The following is a 13,089-nucleotide window of genomic DNA, read 5'->3' on the forward strand; positions in this document are numbered from 1 at the left end:
GATATGGGCCTAAATCCACTGTTTTTTTGCTCACCATGCCATTCCAGTTTGGACCCAGTCATATGAAAATGGGTCCAAACTGGGGTGGCAAAGTGAGCTAAAGAACGATGATGGATTCAACCCAGATCTGTGACTGGTAGGGGGGAGTCCAAAATGTTTCAGCACTCCGTCCATCATCTCCTTGTGTTTGTTATGGTTGAGACCAGAAGCCTTGTACTGCTAACTACACCACTGCAGTCATACATTTCAATAGACCTGATTCAGGCCGTCTCCCACCTGAAATTGCCTCCTTTTCAATAGATGTAAATGGAGGAAATGCTTTCTCCCAAGTTTTTTTTTAAATAACCCACTTTCCTCTTCTAAAATCTTGACATGTATTTGTGTGATTTAATTTAACTATTCTCAGTGTCACATCATCTGCTCATACCATGTGCCATAGCTGCCAGCAAGCCACATAGGAAACATCCTGGTTTGAATTTAATCTCAACCTCAACACAGTTACGGCCAGTGTGTAGCACACAAAATGGCTTTCTGAAGTGTTCTCGCTCAACTCCAACCCTGCTCATATTTTCCCATACTATTGTGCGAACTTCCTTGTGCAATCAACAATGGACTGCTTCCACAGTGAATGAGCTATGTTTAATTAAACTGGGCAAATGGAATTATCTTGAAGCCGCAATACTAAAATTGCCATATTCATGCATATGATTTGCTAGTGTCCTCTGTCTTTTCCTTGAAAGCAGTGCTCATACAGTGTTAAAATCTTCTTACAGGCGCTGCTTTATCTCTCAACGTTAAAGCATATGTAGTCTGGAAACATCTGAGGAGGGCAGCCTGTAGTAGGTAAAGTAGTGAAGGTCTAAATACGTGCTTTACCAAATAGATTTGCTTGAAAATTATCCCACATAACCGAATGTGATTCAATAGACTTGTCAGCTGTGGGTATCCTAAAAAACATAACGACGATGGATCGCTGGCTCAACCTTAAGCAAAAATCCACTGAAGACATCAATGATGGGCCATCATGCTTAAAACAAAGGGAGTTAAGTGAAAAGAAAAGGAAGTTTCGCCAGTACGATGGTGAATATTTATCATTGGGTTTGTAAATGTAAATGTAATATGTAAATGTGAATATTTATCATTGGGTTTCACATGTTCAGGTTCAGAACATGAACAGCAACCACAATGCGTGCTATGCTATGACATTTTGTCAAAGGAGGACATGAAACCTTCAAAATTACAAAGACACTTGGAAACTAAGCATAAAGAGCATGCAACTAAATCCACAGAATTCATCAAGATTAAAGTGCAAGAGCTCCTAAAAAGTAGAAAAATAATTAAGAAAACAGCAAAAGGATCTGTTTATGAAAATGCTCTGAAAGCTTCATATGAAGTGTCCATGCTCATAGCAAAAGCTGGAGAAATGCATACAATTGCTGAAGAACTAATAGTACCTGCTGCTAAAGCCATGGTGACAGAAATGGTTGGAGAAAAAGCAGCAACAAATTTAAATGTGGTACCATTATCTAACACTGTAAAAAAGCGAATTGAGAAAATTTCAGCCAATATGAAGGAACAGTTGATCGAAAGAATTTGTAAAAGTCTGCATTATAGCCTACAAGTAGATGAAAGTCTGGACATAGCAAATAAATCTCAGCTCCTGTGTTACGTTAGATACGATTTTGAGGGGAACATTTGTGAAGATTTACTGTTCTGCCACTATTTGATACATACCACTGCTGAAGAGGTCTTCAGCAGTTTCAATGACTTTCTGACATCAAATGGAATTCAGTGGTCCAAATGCATAGGAATCAGCACAGATGGGGCGCGTGCCATGTCTGGGAGACTAACTGGACTTGCAGCACGAATAAGAGAAATTAACCCTTCAGTTGAATAGCATCATTGTTGCATTCATCGAGAAGCATTAGCCACCAAGAAGAGACCAGAGGAATTAAAAAAGGTCTTGAATGAGTCAGTCAAAATTTTAAATTTTATCAAAGCTAGGTCACTAAATTCAAGGCATTTTGAACAGCTTTGTCAGTCCATGGATAGTGATCATCATCAGCTTTTGCAGCATACAGAAGTCCGATGGCTGTCACGTGGTTGAGTTTTGTCTCGGCTTTTTGAATTAAGAGATGAAATCAGAGTTTGTCACTGAACTGGAATATCCATTTGCACTTGATGAGCGCTTACGTGACCATACTTGGTTAGCTATGCTGGCATATATGGCAGACATCTTCACCCATTTAAATGCACTCAATTTGAGTATGCAAGGAGTAGGTATCACAATTTTTAATGTTGAAGACAAGATTGAGGCAATGATAAGAAAGTTAGATTTATGGGCTAGTCGCTTAACACAAAGAAATTTTGATTCTTTTCAAAACCTGAAGACCTTCTTGGAATCTGCTGATGATGAATTATCGAACAAAGTCTTAGAAATTTTTACTCAGCATCTCCAACATATGCGGTGTAGTTTCCGAACATACTTTCCACTTCCGGATGAAAGCCAAAACTGGATTAAAACTGGATTAAAGATCCTTTTAATGTAGATATTGACAATATAATGGGGCTGACAGCATCTGAAGAAAACGGTTTGATTGAAATCTCTACAGATAATGCACTTAAACTTCAATTCAAGGAAAAGTCTCTGAGTCTGACAAATTTTTGGCTGCAAGTACGAACAGATTATCCTGAATAATCCTACAAGGCACTTAAGGTTTTACTTCCTTTCCCCACCACATATTTATGTGGGATGGCTTTCTCAAATCTTATGTACCTTAAAAATAAGAACAGAAATTGCTTGCAAAATGTAGAATCTGATCTAAGGATTCAACTTTCCGAAATAAAACCAAACATTGAAAAGTTAGTCGCCGAAATGCAGTACCATCCTTACCATTAAAATGTTTTTATTTTTGCATATTTTTCAGGCTAAAATAATAAAAGCTTTAGTAATGCAAGTTTCTGAAATTTAAATTGTAAAAATTGCTTGGGGGTCCCCGGCCTCCAGTAGTGATTCAGTGGGGGTCCTCAGGAGTCAAAAGTTTGGGAACCACTGACCTAAATAACAGATTAATCTCCTTCACGCAGTCACAAAAGCAGTTCAGGTTGGGTCCTTGGCAGTTCGTTTACTATGCCAGATTAGCGTGGTGCTGGGCGGGATTTGTCGCTCCTTCGCCGATAAACTACAAGCTTTTGTGAGGCAGTTGCTGGGGTTGAAGAGGTACCTAGAACTTGATAACACCCCTGTATGCGGCTTCGGGCTGGATAAGGGTGGACACCACTACTGAGCTACAAAACGATGGGGAAGATTAGCCAGATGTGCTAACTGCGTCTGAGTGGAGGAGAGCTTGCGAGCAGGTTAAGCAGGTACCCCTAATGCCAGATATAAATAAATACAATTCCAGTATTTACATGGGACATAGCCAACGCAGGCCAAGCTGACTAAGATCTACCCTGCCAGACCAGCAACAGTTGTAGGCTTCCTTCTGCTGATTTTAAGTATACGACGTGAACATGTCCACCGCTGGTGGAGAACTGGCACATTGTGAGGTTGGCAGTAGAGGGATCCACTAAACTAATTGCGGGGGGTGGTTCTGCGCCAAAACCGCCTTAAAATGCAAGTATGTATGCTGGCGCTTGGTGTGGTGCTTGCACGGAGGAGTGTCTCAATAAACTAGAAGGGATTAGAGCTCCAACTGTAGCAGCTTGGAAACCGGACTTACTAGAGTGGGCACTGGCGGATGAACAACATTTTAAACTCATCCGAAGGTATGACAGGGTCGTGGCGGATCTAGTGACATGGGGTGAAATACTTGCTAAGAATATAGACCCATCAAATGGTAGACCACAATGAATGGCAGCGACTGCTGCTATGAGGATAACACGGACCAGTGGATATCTTCGGGGGTTCAGGACCTCTGCTGGTTGAATAAACTTTGTGTCAAGGTTATTGCTTGGCCACGAGCCTTCAAATGATGAGTATGTGCAGGTTTGAAAAGTTAATAAAAAGTAACGTCTAAAGAAAAACAAAAAAAACAACAACAATGTAAACCAGGACCTACCCGTTTCTTCCTATAATCTGCAAGTTGGGAAAGGCCGACCACAGTTGCAAGAGCACCTCCTCCAATAAGAATGGTCCCCTTCATCATCCTTCGAAATGCCATATTTCACTGGAACAGAAGTAAAAGAGAATCGATATACCATGATTTTTTTGGGACATGAATTTACAAACAACATACATTGAAAGGAAACGTAATGGTACATTGAAGTAGAAGAATGATAAATTAGTACATTCTAATGAACAGTTAAGAATTTGTTTCAAATAGGGTCAAAATTATACAGATTTTCTAGCATTAAGTTCTACACATAAATTTTTTAGGTCAGGCGTCTACCTAGACTATTGTTTTTTCAAAAAATGCATTCATAATATACATACAGAGTGGCTTTTGGTTAGCCAGCTTCAGCCACTGATCATTAAACTGTGCTTCACATTTTGCTTTTGTCCACCACAGTACAGAGCTTCAGGCAATGGGTCAGCCCACTTTCCCTCTGGCTCCCTTCACTTTGAGCGATTGCTCACACCTGGACACATTGTTCGCATCCACCCAAAATGGTCCTTATTCCTCAATGATGAAGGTGGTTTAAAGTATGGCTTTATTATATTTATTTTTATATTGACTTAAAATCTCAATCACATCTTCTCTCCTATATGAACCAAAATCATCACCGCCTACCTATCAAGCATCTGCATGCCGGCTCCCCTCAAACTACCTCATCTAAAAACCAGACTATGACCAGAACGATCTCAACTACAGTAACCAATCTCAACTACAAACCACAAACCAACCTCCCTATACTTGCCAAAACCATTGAAATATGTGTGCTTGCACTACTCAACAACCATATTGAAAAATACAACTTGCACGACACCTTCCAATCTGGGATCAGGAAAGGCTGCAGTACATAGACTGCAATACTGAACAACATAGATGACATACATAGAACTCTGGATGATGGCCAGGCCTGCCTCCTAATCCTCTTGGACCTCTCGACTGCCTTTGATACTGTCAACCACAACATCCTCCTAAACACCCTCTCACAGGGTGCAGGCATCAATGGAACAGCACTTCAATGGTTTGCTTCTTTCATTAAACCAACGCTCACAACTAATCAAACTAAACAAATCAACATCCAACGCAATGCCAGTCTCACAAGGAGTCCCCCAAGGGTCAATGCTGTCTCCTGCCCTATTCAACCTCTTTATAGACCCCCTGCAAGAGAACCAAATTTTGATTATAGCCAGAGCCGCGTTGACTTTTTCAAGAGAGTGAGAAAACTGAAATTAAGGTTCTTTTTCCAAAGAAACCAATCTGAAAACATACAGGATATCCCGTAGGTAACATTACATTTGGAATTAGGAGATTTGCATACCCTACATGAACTTCATTAACTTGAAATAGAATGTGAAGGCCTGCAGCCACAAGGGACATCAATAGAAACAGCAGAGGTCTTGGGACTGGATATTTACAGAGGCGTAAAGACAAACTTTAAACCATCATCCACATTTGTACCAAATGTGCCAAAAGATTTGATTGATTTTTTTTCTGATGCTGTGATTAAAGATTTGAAAGATCTAGCTTTGACATCAAGTAAGAATTTTGAAAAGGAAAACAGTTATTTTTTTTTTACATTTGTTTATTGATTTTCAACCACAACTAACTAACCCAATAGTTGTTTACATTCAGACAGGCTCCACAGTGTCATTGCAAAGATTGAAAAAAGCATATGTCATGCAACAGTACAGCCAATATAAGGGCCAGGATAAACATAAATCAACTGCTAGTCAGCACCCGCATCGACACCTCTAGAATAATAATAAGAATCCGTTTGCAATATAGGTACATATGTGCTGTAGAGCTATAGCGTGTGATATCAACTACTTTACCCTCCCGTTCCCTCCCACAGTCCACCCTCCCCCACCGGCGTATCACAGCATAACATATCTCTGTAATCAGTTGGAGCAACCTAACCATACAGGGTACCATATTTATACCTCTATAGTAGAGCATGACTACATTGGGAAAGGGGGCACATTCATCTATTCCATCTCCTATAGTGGCGCACGCAGCCGCAAAGTCCCACCTCCTGCATGCTCGCTCAGCTCCGAGCCAGGGTGCTCATCTACAGCCTTCAATTCAAGAACTAGGGCCTCCCACGCTCGGGCTGCTTCTAGTGCCTTCGCATTTCGGGATCTCTGCGCCTGTTGCAGGCAAATTACACACTCACTCCCTGTCCACGTAAGCAGCACAGCCTTCCATCTAGCAAAACTTGGCCCTCCCGCATCTTTCCAATGGAGCGTGATTTCTCTTTTAGCCAGAACCAGTCCCAAATCTAAGAATTTACTTGTTATTTTAGTCTTGTTCGTATGGGGGAACTAGTGTAATAGACAGGTACTCTTATCCAGAATAACCTGTCGCTCTGTGATATCACACATTAACGCCATTACGTCAGCCCAATATGTCCCCAATTGTGGACAGTCCCATAGCATATGTAAAAGCCCGCGCCCACCAGTCAACAACGGGGGCAGTTTGCTGAGTCCAGGTGAAAGTATTGGTTGATCTTTGCTGGGGTGAGGTAGGCCCTATGCAATATGTAAAATTGAATGAATTGAAATCTGGCATTTCTAGTGCACTTCCATGCTCTTTTGACTATCTGCGACCAGGCCAGGTCCGGTATGACTATCAATGTCCGTTGTCCATAGGTCGTGCAACTTCTGCAACGGCAGTGATCCCTCCCCAAGCATACGTTTGTATAAGCAGGTGACAGCTTTATAGGTGCCCGCCGCCATTACTACACACTGACATGCTGCGCTCACCGGTGGCTCCGCCAGTCCTCCGCCCCAGTATTTTTGTATGGCAGCTACCAAGGCAGTATGAATCATATAGTGTCCTCGTGGGAGCCCGAATCTCTCCTGCAGCTCCCCATAGGGTAGCAAAGTTTCATCTTCATATAAGTCGCCCACTACCTGCAGACCAAGAGACTCCCATTCAGCGAGGGTCAGCCAGTCCCCTCCATGCGGTAAGGCGGTACACATTCCTAACGGTATCTCCGGGGCATAAGGGCGTTGCATTCTGACCCAATGATGGTAACGTTTCCAGCAAAGCCTCAAAGTGCGCTCCTCAATGGACAGCGAGTTCCCATGCAATTTTTGCTGAAGTATGAAAACCGCTAGCACATGTTTAGGAACATCCGGCTCATAGTCTCTTTCAGGGCCTCTGAATTCCAGCGCCACCGCCTGGGTAAGCCCCTGAAACTGTGCGGCTAGATAATATAGCTCGAAGTCAGGGACCGCCAGGCCTCCCTCCGCCCTCGGGCGTAGCAGTGTATCAAGTGCCACCCTCCTCCTCCCATTCCCGCAAATAAATCCACCATAGAACGGAGCCGTCAAAATAAGGAAGCGGGTATCCATATTGGTAGCGTCCGAAAATAATAAAGTAACTGGGGAAGTGCCACCATCTTCAACAGCGCCACTCGACCCGCCACTGATAAAGGCAAGGTTCCCCAAAACTGCATATTAGCTTTAAGGCTTCGCATTGCCCGGCCAAGGTTACCGTCTAGTAGGTCCTCCTGGGTATGATAAATATGTGTCCCTAAATAAGGGAGGCAGCGGGGTTCCCATGCAATGTCTCGCGCAGCCACAGGAGGAACGCTCGTCTGATCGACTTGGAAAACACAAGTCTTCGCCCAATTGATTCTGAACCCAGAAATCTCCCCAAATCTGCAGAGCAACGTCCTGCATCCCTCCAAGCCCTCTCCCGCGTCCTTCGGGAACATCAAAAGGTCATCCGCATATAATGAAATAAAATGCTTTCGACTACAAAGTTGTAATCCTTGAAAATCCCTCCCCAGTCTAGCTCTGATAGCCAATGGTTCTATGGCCAGCGCGAACAGCAGTGGGGAGAGCGGACATCCCTGTCGCGTGCCAAGTCTCACTGGGTAGGGAGAGGAGACGACCGCCCCCACTCTCACCCTGGCGCACGCCGAGGAGTATAATATTTCAGTCCAGCGGACGTAGCCCTCCCCCAGCCCAAAGGCTCTCATAACAGAAAATAAGTAAGGCCATTCTAGACTATCGAACGCTTTCGCAATATCCACAGATAGGATCGCTGCCATTAGATCCCCAGCATGGTCCTCACCCAATACTCGCACCAATCGGCGTACGCTGCCCGCAGTGTTGCGGGTAGGAATGAAGCCGGCCTCATCTGGATGGACCAAATGTACCATATGCGGGAGGAGTCGAGTGGCCAACACACGACTCAAAATCTTATAATCAGTGGTGAGCATAGATAGGGGACAATACGGAGAGGGGTCAGTGGGGTTGCTTCCCGGGTTTAAGTAGAGGCATGATGACAGCTTCTCTAGTCGAAACCGGTAGTATCCCTAGCTCCTTGGCCTCTTTAAAACAAAGTAATAATCTAGGGGCCAGATTATCCACATAGGTCGCATAAAACTCTATGGGCAAACCATCAATTCCTGGAGTTTTGTTTCGCGCCATGTGCTTGATAGTACTTCTAATCTCAGATAATGTAATGTCCTGGCCAAGGAGATCAGCTCGCTCTTTATCCAGGGCAGGAAGTTCCAAATCTTCTAAAAAAGCTTGGATGCCAGCCTCGCCGGCCTGCAATTGGCTGTCATATGGATCTGTATAGTATAATAATTGCGAAAAAGGGCATTGATCCACTGCTGAGTGTATTCTGTTCGTCCCGCCGGGGAGGTTAAAGCCAGAACAGGAGCACTCCTAGGGAGTGGTTTAGCCAACCATGCCAGTAGAGTACCCACTTTATATCTCTCAGCATGCGCCCGAGCTAGATAAGCCCTGTGATCAAAGCTCCTCAAGTGCTCCACGATCACCGCCACAGCCTCTTTTGATCTCAACATTAGGTCTTGCGCGTCCGAGTCAGTTGGGTAGCTACGCTCTGCTTCCCTAAGCGTGGCTTCTGCTGATTCAATTTCCTGCAACAGTGTCTTCCGTACCCCTACCCAATTATTGATACACATGCCCCGGGTCACCACTTTAAAAGCATCCTACTCCAGGGCAGTTGTCGTAGCTGTACCCTCGTTTTCAATAAAGTAAGGCTCTATTCCCGTTTCCAGCTCAGCACGGAAGACTGGATCTTCCAACATCTCTGGGTGCAACAGCCAGGACGGTACAGCCGGTCGCTCTAGGACCCAGCAAAAAGCCACCAATAGCGGGTTGTGATCAGAGATAGTGCGCGACAGGTATTCGCTATTAACCACCATAGCAGCCAGGGCAGCGCTACACAAAACCGTATCAAGTCTCACATGCAGCTTGTGTAAGGCCGAGAAGTAGGAGTAATCGCACTCGCCAGGGTGCTGTGTCCGCCATATATCTATAAACCCCCAGCTATCCTGCCATTGTGATCTAACCTTTGATAATTAATGAACTGGGGCGTCAGGTAGCGGGGGGTGGGATCTATCCATAACTACATCAGCTATGGAGTTAAAATCTCCCCCCTCATTACAGGATTCGTGAAATAGATAGCCAGTGTTTCAGACAAGCGAGCAAAAAAGGTTGCCTGCTCTACGTTAGGGGTGTAAACACTGCAGAGGGTCACATCGCAGCCCATGAAGGCGTCTCATAACCACCACATAACGGCCCTCAGGATCTACCATCTTGTCAGTCATCTGGAAAGGAACCCCAGTCCTGATCCAAATCAGCGCCCCCCTCGCAAAGACCGAGTAAGTAGAATAATAAAGCTGCCCTCGCCATCTGCGTTGCAATGCCAACCCTTCGGTTTTAGTTAGGTGTGTAACCTGTAGGAAAACTATCTGCCCGCCCCTGCGTACTAAATAGGAGTGAATTTTATGTTATCGCTGCATAGAATGTAAACCCCGCACATTCCAAGTCACACTTTTTACATCAGGTAATGGCCCCATTGGCAATACGATAAAGCACAACAAATAGCCACTCCCTCCAAGATACGCCAGTGAGTATTATCCCCAAGCTAATTCCCCCCCTCATTCCCAACTACTCTGAACCCACCCCAAAAACATCCCTCCCTCCCCAGAACAGGCACTAACATAGTGAATCCCATCCAAACTAATCCCTATAAGCGCCCTCACAACGTGTCAAGGCGTACTAAATGTGATCCATCCGGAAGGGTCGGTGAGAGCCTAGCAAACAACAGTCAGCCAACGTCTCCAGCACCAACCCCCTAGCGATGAAGACGGTAGCGCTCCCCTATCAATAGTGTAAAGACCTACCGCCGGCCAGGCGGCCCCCCCAGGCCCCCAGAGCCCCAGGCACCCCAGATCTCAGCCACCCGCCGCTGAGAGTTCAAGTCATACATATCAACAGCAACCATAGTAGAAGTCCCAGAGCTTGGCTCGTCGTCATGAAGCATCCACCATGTCATCTGCGGTGCCTGGCGTCACCTTAGGAAGAATCTGGCTGCCGGATTACGACAGTTCAGTCTCAGTCTCATCAGCCTCCTTTTCGGATCCCGTGGTCGGCACCGGAGAAGATGTCTCCGCCCCAGGAATGGTCGCCACTGCTTGCAACGCTGCCAATCGCTCAGTCTCCGTCTGGGACAGTGAAGGGCCCCCAGCACCCAGCGGCGCCTCCGGTTTCGTCGAGACCGGCAAAGTCGCTGTTCCAGTGCTGGCCGCCGAGCCGGTAGTCCAGCCCCCCCCCCCTGCCAGCTCTATAATCCTCCAGCCATGTCCAGGCATCTTCAGGATTGTTGCAGAAGTGTGTTTTGCCATCCAAGGCGATCCGCAACCGGGCTGGGAACATCAAAGCATATTGCAAGCCTTCGTCGCGTAGCGCCCGCTTGACTGCCAAAAAGGAGGCCCTGGCCTGTTGTACCTCAAGTGTGTAATCCGGAAATAGCGTAACATTGCTATTGTCCACAGTGTAGGGGCCAGTGGTCCGGGCCTTATGGAGGAGTAATCCCTGTCCCTGTAATGAAGGAGACGTGCCACCACCGGCCGAGGTGGGCGTCCAGGACCCAGCGGGCGCGCCGGCACCCTATGGGCCCTTTCCAGCGTGTAGAATTGTGACAGGCCTTCCGGCGCGACCACCTCCCGGAACCAGCGCTCTAGATAGGATACCATATCGGTCCTCTCGATTCGTGCCGGCAGGCCCACCACTCGGACGTTGTTCCTCCTATTGCGGCCCTCCGCATCGTCAGCCCTCTTCTCTGGTCTGTAGGCGGGCCATGACATCCACCATCCGAGCGTCCAGCTTATGTTGTGCAGGCCCCACGTCCTCCAACATAAGCTCCGTATGTCGCACCCTGTCAATTTGGCATGGTCGGCTTTCAAGAGCCCCAAACTCGTCGACATTTGCGCAATATCCTGCTGAAGAGCCGTTCTAGTGTCTGTTATAGCCTGCAGGATCTGATAGACCTGGTGGTGCTGGAGTGATCCAGGAGGGATAGTTTCCGGGTCTCGTGGTACCCGCTCCAAATCCGGCTCTGCATCGTCCAAGGAGGTCCCTCCTTGTGTTTTTCTGGGTTTCCCCATATTCAATGTCCGCAGGCACGGCCCAGTTCAGGAGTTGGGTTCCCTCTTCAGGCTTTGGATTGGTAGTTTATTGCGCTCAGTCCTATGGGGGTAATGAGCAGCCAAGTGCAGCAGTTACGCACCAGATCCTTGCAGCAGTAATAATCTTCACTGATCCCGCACAACACCGTCCAATCGTGCACAGCGTGCTTCCCACCAAGACCCTGTGCTGTAGCGTAAGGAGTGTGCAATTGAGGAGGCAATGATCACTGCAAGTTAGGGAAGGAAATGTGCTCTCCAGCGCAGTGTCCTATCAAGGATTTTGCCCCCCGTCGTCGCAAGTCGGGCACCAGGTTCTCTCACCATTCGAGTCCCGCTAATAGTCCCAGTCTTTCAATTCTGTGGCCACCAGTAGCCTCAGTCCTTCAACTCGGCATCCCGTAGGCATCATACGCTATTATCAGGGGGTGGGGGGCTTTACCACGAGCACCCACCGCAATCGCAGCCCGCCTCAGAGAGACCAATCAGGGGCACAGCCAGGACTGCTTGTAGGGCCAGGATCCACTCTGCATTTCCTTCCACAGCAGTGTCCCTCTAAAGGAAGCAACAGGGCAAAGACTTCAGTATCTGCTCTCCAGTGACCTTCAATTCCCCAGCGTCTCCAGGGTAATCTCTTGTCGCCTGATTGAGCCTCAATGTGTCTCCCAATGCCAGCAGGCCATCGCCAGGAAGGGAGAAGCGAAGAATCAAAGGGGGGCGGCACACAGCTCTCCGCACCGCTCCGCACTGCCCCTCCTGTCATATGGTTACTGCGTTTCTATATATTGTGTTAAGTTAGCATGAGTTTATTAAATGTTTAAACACCATATTTTCCTTCGGCTTCAGTTTGCACACAACACCCAATTGTTATTGTAGCTTTCAACCTAGACGAAAGATGTGATTTATTTGAGAATAATATGTTATTGCTCTGATATCAGTCGTGCTTGGTACACTTGGTACAACTGTCTGCACACTGAGAACTGCACCCTCTAAGAATAACCTAACACAAGGTTGCTGAAGGCCTGATCCTCGCACCACATTAGACATAACACAAATAATGTTGCTGCCAACATTGGGCTCTACGCGGGTTTAAGATAGAGTTACAGGGAATGAATCAAGGCACTTGATGCTTCGCATGCAGAGAGCTGGTAGCTGTTGATGTGATCTGCTCCTACTGACCAATAGAGGTATGGGCCGCCCTGCTAAAAACCCGAATGAGACCTTCTTAGATATAATATAATATGCTAAATAGGGTGCGCGAAATATAGGTGATACAGATTTCTATAGATTTTTGCATTATAACATGCTATCACCTTTTGCTTACTATGGATTAGTGACTATGCTGCTGACTCTGATTTTTATAATATGTATGTTGATATTATATAAGATACTGCGTTTGAGAACCTTGCATTGAAAAATAAACATTTCAAACTTGCACGTGTGTTCTTTGACTCCCAGTTTTGGTTTGTAATGATTATATAACGAAAGAGTGTTCATGTGTTCCACGATACCTGAGGTACCCTA

General features: G+C 46.1%; 1 protein-coding gene across 2 annotated transcripts in view; it reads right to left on the reverse strand.

The window, feature by feature from the left end:
• The window catches only part of GPD2 (glycerol-3-phosphate dehydrogenase 2), a 1,314,993-nt gene that overhangs the window by 1,072,856 nt on the left and 229,048 nt on the right, over nucleotides 1-13,089 (reverse strand). For both annotated transcript variants that reach the window (XM_086956671.1, XM_086956673.1), the window contains exon 2: nucleotides 4,062-4,169. In XM_086956671.1, coding sequence (XP_086812797.1) covers nucleotides 4,062-4,163 — 102 coding nt within the window. In that variant the 5' untranslated portion in view covers nucleotides 4,164-4,169. The remainder of the gene's footprint in view (nucleotides 1-4,061; nucleotides 4,170-13,089) is intronic.

Source organism: Lissotriton vulgaris, chromosome 2_1 (genome assembly GCF_964263255.1).
Source record: "Lissotriton vulgaris chromosome 2_1, aLisVul1.2, whole genome shotgun sequence".
NCBI classification, from domain to species: domain Eukaryota; kingdom Metazoa; phylum Chordata; class Amphibia; order Caudata; family Salamandridae; genus Lissotriton; species Lissotriton vulgaris.